General features: G+C 38.9%; 1 protein-coding gene across 2 annotated transcripts; it reads right to left on the bottom strand.

Moving 5' to 3' along the window:
* Nucleotides 1–2,868: 2,868 nt before the first annotated feature.
* On the bottom strand, nucleotides 2,869–9,351 carry LOC116151329 (prorelaxin-like). Of its 2 annotated transcripts, none has more exons than XM_064490866.1 (2): nucleotides 8,811–9,351; nucleotides 2,869–3,550 (listed from the first exon to the last, which is right to left on the bottom strand). In XM_064490866.1, the coding sequence occupies exons 1-2, from the start codon at nucleotides 9,070–9,072 to the stop codon at nucleotides 3,213–3,215; spliced, it is 600 nt and encodes a 199-aa protein (XP_064346936.1). In that variant the 5' UTR covers nucleotides 9,073–9,351; the 3' UTR covers nucleotides 2,869–3,212. The 2 variants fall into 2 exon arrangements, with proteins under 2 accessions (XP_064346936.1, XP_064346937.1); XM_064490867.1 differs by lacking the exon at nucleotides 8,811–9,351 and adding an exon at nucleotides 8,503–8,714.
* Nucleotides 9,352–14,261: the final 4,910 nt, after the last annotated feature.

Below are 14,261 nucleotides of genomic sequence, written 5' to 3'. Positions count from 1 at the left end.
AATTTAGGATATATGAACTATGACAGACCATAGTCAACTCCAGAGAACAAGGAAGGGGCAGGTCTCTTATAGGGAAAAGGTGGGGAAGTTGGGAAAGGGTGTGATAACTAAACACCACACTGAGGAAGCTGCGAGTCCCAAGTATGGAGTCTTTCCATTGGCTGGGCTGCTCAGTCTCCGATTGGCTGGGATATGTGGGCCGGAGAAAAGGTTTCTTCTTGCTGAATTATAAATAGAGGCACATTCTTGGAGATGTATGCATGGGTCTCTTCCTGCATGGAGCAACTGATGCATGGCAGGGTATTGACAGCTCCCCTTTCAGGTCTATTCTGGCTACAGTTTTAGTTGAGGTTGTAGCAGGGACCTGTAGAGGATTTGCCTTCTAGGAATAAAACACAGCATTTTGCTTACTTAGGAGGAAAAGGGTAGGGAAGTACAGCGCAGTCGGTACAGGTTGCTTTGTCATTTTAAATAAAATTGTATTAAGTATGTTAGCACTGAAGGATGTCCTGCCAGCCACAAGGAGGCAGTCAGCGGCCGTCTCAAAAGTAGTCAACTTCAGGATGGCAAAGCCTCAGAGAGATGCAAATAGTTATCAGTGCTAGTCTCACCTCTTCCCTTTACAACGTTATTTTACTCCTTCTCCTTTCTGCCTCTATGTCTTTTTCTCCATTTCCTGTTCCTTAGCTTAGCTCTGCTTCCCACTGACATCCATGCTTGCTGTTAAATTAACTGGCAGTCAGACTTTTTAAAAGAATGATGCAGTTTGAATAGCACAATTTCATCAGCTTCCTTGAAAAACGACTAATGTACATACTATAGTGACCATGAGTGTTGCGCAGAGCTTTATCTGAGAAACCCGGTGAGAAAGGAAAATATGTCTTATATGTAGAGGAAGATTTTTTTTAAAAGCAAAAAAACCACAAACCTCTCAAGCAATATAGGTCAAATGTCAGCAAATTTCTATTCCCTTTCTCTTTGTGGTCTCTACAACCTTGCTCTGCTTTGTACTTCTTCATACCATACATTACAGACTAACATACTATATATTTTACTTCTCTATATGTTTTGTTTCCACCTACCAAAATGTAAACTTCAAGCAGGCAGGGAATTTTGTTTATTTTGTTTACTTTGTTACCTTTGCCTTGAATACTGACTGGCACGTATTAAGTTCTTCAGTAATAATTTAATGTAATTATAATAAATAATATATTCTTAATGAATAAGCATTTTACTAAGTATATAATGTTCTCATTGTCACTTTTAACAGCTTTTGACTAGAGGTCTATTTTGTGTGATACGGGTACAGAGTCTCTGTTCATTCTGCTATAACAAAATGTCATATACTGGGTGGCTTATAAGCAGCAGACATTTCTTTCTCACAGTTTCAAAGGTCACAAGTCTGAGATCAGGAGGCCAGCATGGTTGGGTTCTGGTCAAGCCTGTCTTCTGAGTTTCAGACTATCAACTTCTCAGTGCGTCCTCATATAGTGGAAAGCTCTAGGGATCTCTTTTATAAAAACATTAATCTAACCACCTACCAAAGCCTTTTCCTCCTAATATTATCACATAGGACATTAAGATTTCAACATACCAATTTTGAGGGGCACACAAACATTCAGAAAATATTATGTAACTTTTATGTCAACCCAAAGGACTCCCTTTAGCATTTATTTTAGGGCAGATGTGGTGGTAATGAACTCTCTCAACTTTGGCTTATCTGAGTTTTATTTTTCCTTTTACTTTTGAAGGACAGTTTTCCAGGTATAGAATTCTTGGTTGACAGTTTTTATCTTTCAGCACTTTAACTTTGTCATCCCACTACCTTCTGGACTCCAAGGTTGTCACTCACAAATCAGCTGATAACGTAATTGAGGAGCCTTTGTATATGATGAATAGCTTTTCTCTTCCTTCTCTCAACATTCTTTCCTTGCCTTTGTCTTTTGTTTTTTGCTTTGATTCTAATGTGTCTGTTTGGTTTCCTTTGTATTTATCCAACTTATAGTTTGTTGCGCTTCTTGGATTATTTATTGTTGTATTTCATCTAAATTAGGAAGTTCGGCCATTGTATTTTCAAATAATTTATCCTCCCTTTTCCCCCTCTCTTTTGTCCTCATGAGATTCCCATAATGCACAAAACCCATTCCTGGTGTCCCAGGAACTCACTGATAATGGTAAATATATAGTCAGAGTTACATTCTGTAATATAAAATGGTGTGTAATTATGGAAGTCAAAGGAAGTAGCTAAATACTAAGGTGATACATTTGTTAATTTACTGTGCTAAGGTTTCATATCATTTCACAGTTATTTTGTTTCAGAAATGGTTTGTCAATTCTAAAATAGCAAACATGAACTATGTTCCACTGCTAAACCAGTTTTTCTGTGATGTATTACAGTGAATTGTTTATTCTCTTCTCTCTCTCTCTCCATATATGTATATTCTCCTTTAAAAATATAATTTATTTATTAGTGGTTTAGACAGTAGAATTAAGATAAGAATCCTAGTTTGAAAAATAGTTGAGTTTATATGGCCCCAACTAAATTAAATTGATTTAGGGTCCCTTTTGATTTTTTGTAATAGTTCAATAAGTCGCAAAAATTTTCAAATTTATCAGAAAAGCTCAAGTGTTGTGACTCTTTGTATATTCAATCTAAGATTTAATATCAACAAAAACATTTTGGTGCTTTTTATATACCTTTTGTTAGGTGCTGTGTAAGTTATTTTTTGCTAGTAAAATAATTCACTTGACATTAAGTAGTGAAAGACTGTTTGGGCATTAGGTGGGAAAAAAGAGTGGGTGACAGGTTATAATTTATCAGATACAAATTTCAAAAGCAGACATATCCATTCTCACTAATGGAAATCATGATGGTTTACTAAGCTACCTATTTTTAAAATTTTCTTTGAGTTACTGTGTGTGGCGAAAGTGATTAAGATTTTATTGTAATTTTAAGCCAGCAGCATTAAAAAAAAATAGTAGTAACATAATGGTGTCATGAATTTAAAAAGACAAAAATACCATCTAGCATAAAAAATTTATTAGCAGAAAGTACAGTAATATAAGCGACATATTTTTACACATCAGATGGGAAATCTAAGCACTAAACATGATTTCTCATATTCTGATAATCAGTGGGGTGACAGAGGCATCAGTGAATGTGCCATTGAGAAAAATGTGAGCATTAGATGGAATACGCAGCTGGCTTCAGCTCAGCATGCTGTAGCCATTTCTTTTCTGCTACAACCTTTTTGACAACATCTCTCACCCAGTGTCATTTGTAACTGTCTCTTTTTTCGGGAATGTTTATCTAAGCCTAAGTTTTTTAATTCTGAAAGACTCTCGTCTTCTTCCTCATTTTGTCTGTCAAAAATGATTTTCTTAAATTCTTCGAAATTAAGATTTGAATCCTTTAAAGCAGGTTGTTGTGGCTCTGCCGATGGCTGCCTCTCAGACAGTGTGGCCGTCAGCTCCTGTGGCAAATTAGGGGTGAATTCCAACATCGTAGTTAAGGTTTCTGCATCTTTGGTGATGGAGGATGGCATGATTTCTAAGTTTAAGAAGAAGGGGAGGAGAAAAAACACTCATGTTAAGAAACATCAGGAAAACTCTAAAATTTTGAATAGACATAAAGGAAAGCATTGCTTCAATACAATTAAACAGTAAAATGGAATCAGCAAGTGCCCCAGTACCTAAAAAACTTAATTTATTATAGTTGGGCAGTACTAAACTGAAGTACTAGAACATTACCAAGGTTCTGTTTTACTCCACTCGGACCCTCTGTCTTCTCTCCTTATGTCCCCTTAATGCATTCATCATAGCACTTTTCCCTCCCTGACACTTTTGAAGTCATCTTGACCATCCAAAACACACATGAATTTTTCTTAGCTGAGTAATCTTCTACCATGACGAAGCAAGTTCTGAGTTATGATAGTCACCCTTGAAAAACATATTAATTATTTTCAACTATCACATGGTCCATGGTGCCAAGTTACTGCTTCAGGATACAGTTAAAAAGGCAGAATTTTCAACTGCTCTGATATAGTTGGCAGGAGATACCAGTCTCTGATTCCCCTATGCATCTGTCTAACAATTTTTCTTCTCCAGAGTACTTACTACAAATTAATAGTATTTTACATTAAATAGAAAAATGGGTTAGGGGGAGGGTATAGCTCAAGTGGTAGAGCACATGCTTAGCATACAAAAGGTCCTGGGTTCAATCCCCAGTACCGCCTCTAAAAATAAATAAGTAAACTTAACTACCTCCCCCCACCAATAAAAATAAATAAATAAAATATATATAAATAGAGAAATGGGTTAGAAGAACACTAACCAACAAATCACTGACTGAGAGAGATTATTATCTGTTGTGGCGTGCGTCTCCTGACTAATGTACTGTGTATGGTTTTTGTTCCAGTGTTGTAGATCAGGAACTATGCAAGTTCTGTGTGTTCTTTCAGAAGGGAATCTATTCTTAAGCAGCATCCCAGGATGGGCAAACAATGAAGGTTGGAAGGCTGGGAACCTTCAGGGACCAGCTGACATCTTCCTTATTTATACCCATTCAGTTCAGTTGAACATTCACTGACTCTTTTCGTGTCTCCAGCACTACCAAATAGGAGATATAAATAAATAGTAAACGTTTCCTGCACTTAAAAAACTCTCCTAACCTTACCTATCCTTATTACATCATTTTTGAGAGTTATAGCACCAGAAACACAGATGATGTTTAAATTATAGTGTAACCTGGATCAGTTCTTGCTGTTCTTCATCGACAGCAAAACTGTCCTTTCCAACTTATTAATAAGGCATTTCTCCTGAAATAGTGAAAACAATGAGGTTAAGAGATCTAAATGTAAGCATGGAAGGAGGATTCCTGGGTAACCAACATGCCCCCTCACCCAGGCAGTAATGGTCTGGGACCGGTCCATTTTCTGTGAGTTCTGTAGCAAGAATCTCAGTTACTCTCCTTTCAGTCAACAACAAGCTTCAACGGTTGGAGTTTTCAGTAGAAAGAAAACAATACTCTAGCATTTAGTTTTTCCTTCTAATGCTGTCTCTCATTCAAGTTCTAAACTGGTATGACAGATGAGAATTTATACTACTTTTTGGTAGTCAGAAGTTTTTGCATTTTCCCCGGGTAAGACATCCCAAGTTCAATTCAATCTCCTGATAAAAAACTCTCCTGGCTCTAACTTAAACTGTCTCTAGCTGGGGCCTTATTGAATGCAGAGAAAACCTGATAGTAACTCTCCATAGTCTTAAAGCCAGTTAGTTAATGAATCAAGCAAACCATCTGTAGTGTCTGCCTCATTTATTAATACGTTATGTTTTTTGGCACTTCTTTTTTTTACAACTGAAAAACTTTTATTCTGAAATATTTTTAAAGTTACACAAAAATTCACAAAAATATGTCAGAGATCTCAGGTATCTTTTTTTTTTTTAATTTTGTTAAGAACATTTAACATGAGATCTACTCTTTTAACAGAATTTTAAGTGTTCAATATAGCATAATTTTCTGTAGGTACAATGTTATACATCAGATTTCTAGAACTAATTCAGTTTGCATAATTAAAGTTTTGCACATGTTACTTAGCAACTCCCCATTTTTCCCTCCTCCTAGTCCCTGATAATCACCATTTATTCTTTGCTCCTATGAGTTTGACTATTTTAGATACTTGGAAGTGGAATCAAGCAATATTTGTCGTTCTGTGACAGGCTTTTTCATTCAGTATAATGTATTCCAGGTTCATCCATGTTGTTGCATATTTTAGGATTTCCTCCTTTTTTTAGGCCAGTTGTATACATGCACTGCTTTTCTTTTTTCTTCATTCATCTGTGGATGGATATTTAAGTTGTTTCCACCCCTTGGCTATTATGAATGTTGCTACAATGAATATGGGAGTAGTAATGTCTGTTCAAGATCCTGATTTCAATTGTTATTGGATAAATACCCAGAATTGGGATTGCTGGATCTTTTTTTTTTTTTTTTTTTTTTGAGGAACCGCCACACTGTTTTCCATAGTGGCTGCACAGATTTGCTTTCTCAAAAGTATAGTACACATGGGTTTCCGTTTCTCCACATCCTCAACCACACTTGTCTTTTGTTTATTGGTTATAGCCATCCTGATAGGTTAAAGTGATATCTCACTGGTGTATTGATTTACAGTTCCCTGATGATTAGTGATATGGAGCATTTTTTCTTGTACCTGTTGGCCATTTGTATGTCTTCCTTGGAGAAATGTCTGTTGAAGTCTTCAGCCGATTTTTAAATCAGGTTATTAAGTTTTATTGCTGTTGAGTTGTGGGCATTCCTGATATATTTTGGAAATTAATCCTCTAGCAGATATATACTTTGCAAATATTTTCTCCCATTCTATAGATTGTCTTTTCACTATTGATTATTTCCTTTGCTATGTAGAAATTTTTGACTGGTATAGCCCCACTTGTCTGATTTTGCTTTTGTTGCCTGTGTTGCCCTCTTTTATTAAAATTATTCTCTTTAATTTGTTTTGAAACATTTTTCAGCCCACAACAATTTTAGCTTTTGGAGTCTAAAAGATAGTATTCTCATTGACCTGAATTCATACAAATGCCTGTTAATCATTGTATTTTAGACTCAAATCTCACTAGCATAGACTTCTTCTAATTAAAATATCTATCTTGTTTTAAAAGGGGGTGCAGTAAGTGTTATAATTATGCACACATTGTGGGGAAAATGGTGAGCTAACAATTTAATAATGTAAAAACAAAGGGAAACTAACAATAGAGGTTTTAAATCTCATGAATCACAAATTATTGACACGTACTTCCAAAATAATTCTTGACTAATAATTTAAACATTTCTGTTGATCCTCACTTGTAGGCAGTATTCTGTTAGATTATTTCCAGGTAAATTATGTACTGAGCAGCGATACAGACAGTGTATTTTTATTGAGCTATAGTCAGTTACAGTGCGTCCTTAAAAATATTTTAAAATCACAAGCTCTTCTACAGAAATACAAATTTGGCTAAATGCCTGTATAGGTATAAATGTACTCAGAAAACCATTTTTAAGCAACAATCTGGAGACAATCCAAATGTCCATTAAGAATGGTTAAATATATATGGTAGATTTATGATATGGGATACTAGGAAGAAATTTTAAATTATGTTTTTGGAGAATAACAATGTGAGAAAGTGCTCACTGTATGATGTTAAATGAAAATGCAGGAGATCTACACATGTATCTCCATATGTTAACATTGCTTTCCAGTTCCTCTTTTAATACAGATATTTTTATTTTCTCATTAAATTCTCATTTTTTCAAAGTCTTTAATATCTATCTTTGCATTTTTCTCATTGTCTTATGTATACTTCTCAGCGTTTCATATGAGCACGTTATTTCTTCAGAAGGAGTGAATTAATGAATTCAATGAGTGCAATGCAATGTGGTGTTCCCTACACTGAATCACTAAATTCCTAAACTCTGCAGTACTCATCTATTAATACGATACAAAAATTATATAAGCACTTGCATTAAGTAAATCAATCTCTGACCAATGATGTCAAAATGTAAGTAATTTTATAATCGTGCTTTAAATCCCATAAAAGGGAAGTAATATCCTTAATGTTCACAATAATTTTCCAAGTGTCACCTATATACAGGATATACATATAGCCTGTAAAATACAGTTCTGGTTTATCATAAATTGCATATGTGTTACAAAATATGAAACACTTATTCATAATTGAGCTTGCCTTCTCTGAATTTAATATGAGCTCCTACACTCATGACACTAGCCTATGCCTCCAGTGAAAGTTCCCCTGCTATTTAAACTTAACTTCCAATATCTTTATAAATGGTTTATAAGTAACAAAGTGGGTTTAAAACAAAATTCCAGCTTTAAGCTGTACTCAGTTCTCAGTTCTTGCTCTTGCTTTTAAGGAAAATCCATTGCACCTTCCAAATGCTAGAAGCATCAATCAGATTTTCAGCTGTGTTTGTCAGAAGGGCAAACTTTCCCTTGACTCTTGGTCCCCTTTAGTTTTCCTTACAGGCTATCAGGCCCTTTTCTTTCTCTTCAGTCCCTTTTCTTACAAATGAACTTCAAGAACCAGTTCAAATAAGTCAGAAGCTAGGCTCTCCCCTTTGGTGAGGCTTACAAATAAAAATAAAATTAAAGGGGAAGTTTTCGATGTCATCGGTCACAGCCGGGTTTGTATGTTTGTTTGTTTGTTTGTTTGTTTGTTTGTTTTTAAATCGAAGGGGAGAGTCATTAAATCTAAGTCTCTTCGTGTTTACCACTTCAGGAGCCAATTAGAGGTCTGTGCCCTGTGCTCTTTGGTGTGCAAATACACTGGATAACCAGCTCACACCTCACTGTTTGCCCCCTGTCGTCCCAAGTCGAGATGCCCAGTCCAGTTGCCCCAGCTGCCAACAAGCCTGCCGTCATGCCCTGGGATCTTGTCTCTAGGATCCCTCCGAGTAGGCCCCACCTCCTGCGGTCTTTGGACACTTACCTGGTCTGTGTTCCCCCTTCTCCCTACACCGTCAGCCTGACTGCCAAGAGGTGAAGGGCAACAAGTGCCTCTCAGGTGAGACCATTTTCTGTTCTCGGGGCTTTCCCTCCCTCCCTCTGGTGCAATCCTTGGTGAGATCCTCACTGAAAAAGCAAGATACGAGGGAAAAGCCCAAACTTGGAGGCCCCGGCTTTAGAGTTAAGGGCTGAGCGCGGCAGCCAATGAAGTCTCGAGGTAGGGCGGGCTACCGTTCCGATTGGTCGGCAGACCGACAGCAACCAGTGGGAACCCGGGGTGGGAGCTCTCACCTGCTGGCGGTCCAGATCTCAGCCGAGGCTTCTTGTCCTGGCTCAGAGCGGGTCTCAGAGCGGGTTTTGGAGCCGGTCTCGGAGCCGGTCTCGGAGCCGGCCTCCCCCAGGAGACAGAGCCACAGATTTCGATCCAGAGGCGGACTAATTCGCGGCCGCATGCCTTAACGAAGTCGTTTGAACGCTCGCCTGAGGTCTCCTTAGGAAGTTGGCTCAGTAGCAGCCAGACACCTAGCAGGTGGGACAAGAGCAGGCGCGGCATCCTGGACCTGATCTGTGTTGCTGTGGGTGTTTCAGTCTTTCTGTAGATACTGCAGCTGCTGTTGCCTACCGGCCTCCGTATGTGTGCAAATCCCACACCTTCGGTTGCTTTCCCTGCCTGGCTCCTCCAAGTTTTTATAGCCCTCTGGCTACTACTTAGACCTTGAGTTAAGGGTCCAAGCTCCACCCCTTTCCCAACCTACCTCCTTGGAATTCCGCACTCCCCACCCTCTTCCCAGCACTAGTGCACCCCTCCCAACTTTCATCTGTTTGCTCATGGTTAGATTATTGGCCCATTTACAGTTGTGTTTTTCTTTCTTTTCTTATTCTGAAACAACTTTTTTTAACTTACGTAAACTTAAGTCAATATTTGAAGTTTTTATTAAAAAACTAAGCATGGCCATTACACTGAATTATCGCAACAGAAGTAAAATTGAAATCACCCATCTTCTTACAACCCAACATGAACATCTGCTGCATAACTTTGTAATCTAAATATAATTATAGTTAGATGAATTACTATTGTGTCTGGTGTATCAATGCATAAAAATATAGTGAATGAATGGATATATTGCTGACAAGAGAGGGAGAACTGATGATTTTTCTTCATCAAATCCTGGTAACACCTTGAAATTCTCAGTGCTTCACGTTAAGCTTGTATACTATCTCAGTTTACACTGCACTTTCTCCACTGACTTTCTTTCGACTCCTGTGAGAAATAGTTTGACTGAAACTCTTTACTTGAGTACTGTAATTTGAGATTGTATTCCGTACCCTTAGAGACTGAAGAAAACACACACAGAAATACAGAAACCAATCAAAAAACAACAAAAAAGGCAAGCAAGCCTGCAAGCAATGAGTCTCACAATTCCAGAAAGAATATTTTGGTAACAGGTTACACCGCAAAAACTATGTTCCTTTTTAAAAAATTGTTCTCTGCTTGCTGTATTTTGTAGGAGATCTTTTAACACCTTCTAATTTAACTTTAAAAAATCCAACACAGTTTGAGGTGATATGTTCACTACACCTTTCTAGATGGATGAAAACTTAACTTGTAAGTGCAAATAGATTCATGTTTCAGTAATTTGTGTGCTGTGTTCCTAATGTACTCAGGTTACCTCAGCTCCACAATGTAAATTAGAGACTTGGAGGAAGTTAGGGTAACTTTGAATTAAAATAAAAAGTCAACAATCACTTAGTTATAAATACAGTTGTAGAATAGAATAATTCTAATTTCTAGGTTGGTCAAATGCTAAGCATTGCATAATTCTTGAGAAAAGAAAAAAAGCCTGACCAAAGCTGTGGGATTGTCACAGGTAGTGATTTTAGACTGGTTTCCCCTATGACAAGCAGTTTGGGACAGACCTGGAAACTTAGGTTTGATGGTATTTTTGTGAATTGACAGTCATTTCAAAAAATCTCTTTGCAAAGCTATCCTGCAAAGTAATTTCTCATTTAAAATGTAAATTTCCAGGGGGATAAGTTTTTACTTTACTTAGGTGGTCCTGAAGCATCCTCACAGCTGTCCAATGAAGCAACCATCCTCCCATTTTACAGAGAGAGGAAGCAAGTTGAGAGTAGTCAAGTAACTTGTGTGACTTTGTTTGGCACATGTGCCAGATGTGGGCTTGCCCTACTGTTACATGTAACAGGGAAATGCAGGATTCATGGACACAACTAGGAGGTGTTTAATATACTTAAAAAAACCTTAAAAACCAAGGAAACTCTTTTAAAGAGAAAAACCAAATGAACGCCCTGCACACATCAGGTAGGTGTTGGACATGAGATTCTTAGTCACGTCCCCTGGATTCCAAAGCCCGCTTTCTTTGGTTCCACTGAATTCCTTGGATCCAACTCCAGGTGCAATTAGTCTGCATGGTGAAAGTTAATAGGTAAACATCAGAGTCTTTAAAACAGTCACTGGAGGGATAAAGCAGTAAGCAAACCTACGGTACTAGTAAGTGAAAGTGCCTCAGCCTCTTCCTAGACCCTTCCCCCTTGTCTATCTCAACTCTGTCTACTTCAGCTCAATCTTTAGTAGTAGAAATGATTTTTCTAAAGTCTCCTTCGGGCAGCAGTGTCCATGTAACACAGTTCTGGTCAATAGGACATAAGCACACATGTGGAAGTTTCTGGCAAAGCCTCTGCTTTTGTAATCCAGGCACTAAGACTTCTGCCTCCTTTTCCTACCTGAAACTCAAAGACTGAGACCCAGAGGTGCAGCATCCTTCTTGGAAGAAGAATGTGTGGAAAGTAGGAGGTAGAGAGCTGACAGGAAAACTGTTGAGGAGACTGCTGGCATCATTCAGATGCTTAAAAACAGGGCTGGATATTTACTCCACGGGCTTCTTTGAAGCCACTGTTGTAGCATTTTCTGTTATCTACAGAGAACACAATCCTAAGTGATACATATATATGTGTGAAATAAATTTTTATATGAGAAATAAATTAAGCTTACATTTATCAGTTTCTCATGAGAGTTTTAGGTATGCTTTAGTAGCTCTTGAATTACATATTTTAAAGATTGAAAAGTAATTATTTCAGAGCTTATACTTGATGGGTGACCACAGATTATCTTTGTACCACTCAAAAACTGGTCATATAATAAGAAGCAGTGAATTCAGCCTCTGGGGCGAGGAGCCTTCTCTGCCTCCCGGGATTTTGTGGAGGAGAGGGTGAGGGGCATGGGCGGGGGCGGGGGCAGGGTCTGTGGAGCTGCTTTTTTGTGTTGGGGGGCTGCATTTTGTCCTTACCAGGCTGTATGTTTCCTGGTCACTTCCCTTGTTTTTCTGGGTTAGAACGTCCACTACGTACATCTTTGTCCTGAATGACAGACAGCCTCTGAAGTTCCAGTCCCTTATTGAATTCTCTTGTTCATAGCCTTCTATCTGTAGCACCCTCCAGCCTCTACTACATTCAGTTGGTGTTGGCTAGCGGTTCTTGTAAAAATGACTCTGATCTTCTATATTCCACCGCTAATCGTTTTTTTGACAAGCTTTATGTCGTATAGTAAATTCCGATTTTCTCTGATCTGTCAGTAGCAGACAACCCCACTCCATCCCCATGATAATCAGTGCTGCATTGGATCTATTTTGGTTTGTACATTTCTCTTATTTATTTGAGATTTGGGGAAGAAGGAGAGGTGAATCTTTGTATTATTTCAAGCATCCTGGTCAAAAACCAGTGCTGACTCTATTTTTCATAGAGATAGAGTGTACGTGCTTCACTTCAGGTTGTCATGTTGCTTTACCAAGAAGACTGAAACGAAAAAATGAAAGAACTTGGGATCTTCAGAAAGTCCTCTTGTCAACAAACCTTTCGAAATCTCTTGGTTAAGAGATTAGAAAAGAGAAAGAACTTCATTATTTTCTTTTTCCTTCTATCTACTCAATAATATATGTGCTAAGGGAATATTCAGAAAGGATCATGCCACCAGATGGAAACTCCCTGTGAATAGGAGTCTTAGTTCTGTTCATTGATGATACATGCTTATCATGTAGTAGACACTCAATAAGAGGTCCCCCGATATACTAGTTTTATTGATCACCATAAATGTTAATATACGGAGTCTAAAATTAAGGCCCAACATTAGATATTACATGCTGCTTTAACGTCTGGTGAAACTGGGAGGTGGGCTTAAATGGCTTAACCACAAGTTCTCCTCCCCACTCTGCTCCCACAGTTAAAGTGCCCTAGCCATAGAACCGCCCTCATCAAGAGCACCAGGCACAGTTCCTGCTTATCTCTGAGTAGTGGCTTTCATTTCTTTGCCAGCCCGTGGAAGTATTCCGAGCAAGTCACGTTCTCTCACGGTAACCAGGGGTTACCTCACTCTCCTGATGCTACAAGGCCTGCCTCACACAGCCCTTGGTTGTTCACTCCGTTCTGAGTGCAGCTCCCATGTAGCCTTGTGTGGCATGCAGTGTCCTCCTATCCTGGGCTGTGAACATGTGACTGATAGACTGCTGCCAGTCTCATCTCTCCAGTGTCAGTGTTGAATATTGCATATGGGCATGCCATAACCAGCTGGTTGAATAGGAGGCAATAAAAGAATTCGCATCAAAAAGGAGATGGACTACTCATGACCGAGGACGTCTGGTTGGCTTTAATGAGCTGCTCTTGGCTAATTAATTGGTTCCATGAAATGGCAAAGGCCACCTGAGACAGAACGACCAATTCCTCTAGGCTTATGCTTTGGGCATAATTTATGTCTTTGCCAGTTTTGCCAACTCTTCCCACCCTAAAATACTCTCATTCCCAAGACAAGAATTGTCATCAATTTACTATACCACAGCTTTACATGTTGTTGGGTTTGGCCTGTATTTAGCAGGTGGCTTCTGAGGCTCCCACTTGTGAAGGTGGGAACAACTAACCTGAACTGATTGGCTCTTGAGTCCCAATTACCAAGGATCCAGCTAGAACATTCCATTCACTTCATCTAGCCTGGTAATCATCACTGGCAGATTGGGGGCAGTCATGAAGATGATGTTTGTGATTGTGCACCCCTGGGACAGGTGCAGGGATGACCCTCTGTAAGGTTTGTGAGAAGGTGGGAGACCACCATCCTGGAGGGAATTAGGCATGGCACCCTGGTTGCTTAAGAAGAATTGTTGCTCAGGCAGAGGTAGTGCCTGTCTCTGGTGCTACTGCTTCCCTTGCTCTGTGACCTACACTCTTTTGACTCCCAGGTGTATCAGGGTGCAAAGTCATGGAGGTCTTTGGCCAGGTGCTGATGGGAAAGAAAAAGGGAGGGAGAATTTGGTACCAGCTGCTCCCAAGATACCAGAGGAGGTAACTCAACAGTTTTTCTATTGCAAAATCCCTCTCCAATATACTTCAGCTTTGCTTGGTGTTGTTGATTATATTTTAATATGGTTGAATTGCAAAGCCATCAGTTAGTCACTCTGCTTTGATTTTTACCTCACCACACAATTGGGAAGGAAACGAAAGTGTGAGTGTATGTGTGTTTATCAGAGGCTCTTTTAAGTAACAATTAAAATGAACTCAGGGTCAGTGCAGGCTAAGAAGCCAAGAAAAATGAATGGCCTGGTGGCTCAGAGAGGCCTCGCTATATTGCAGAATAACAGAAATCCCTGAAAGTTATTTATCCAGTCAACCCTTGCAGGGACTCAAACCCACCTTTTTTGAGCCCTGGCTAGACTATGTCAGGAATATTTGAACAGCGTGATT

The sequence above is a fragment of the Camelus dromedarius genome, chromosome 10 (assembly GCF_036321535.1).
Source record: "Camelus dromedarius isolate mCamDro1 chromosome 10, mCamDro1.pat, whole genome shotgun sequence".
In the NCBI taxonomy this organism is placed as follows: Eukaryota; Metazoa; Chordata; class Mammalia; order Artiodactyla; family Camelidae; genus Camelus; species Camelus dromedarius.
The sequence above is the reverse complement of the archived record's forward strand: the minus strand, read 5'-3'. Positions and strand labels throughout refer to the sequence as shown.

Excerpts from the sequence above, each read along its gene's own strand:
- LOC116151329 (XM_064490866.1), bottom strand. The coding sequence starts at position 9,072 with ATGCCGCGCCTGCTCTTGTCCCACCTGCTAGGTGTCTGGCTGCTACTG. Across the intron at positions 3,551-8,810 it reads GAGATCTGGACCGCCAGCAG|AAATCATGCCATCCTCCATC; the intron begins GTGAGAGCTCCC and ends TCTTAAACTTAG.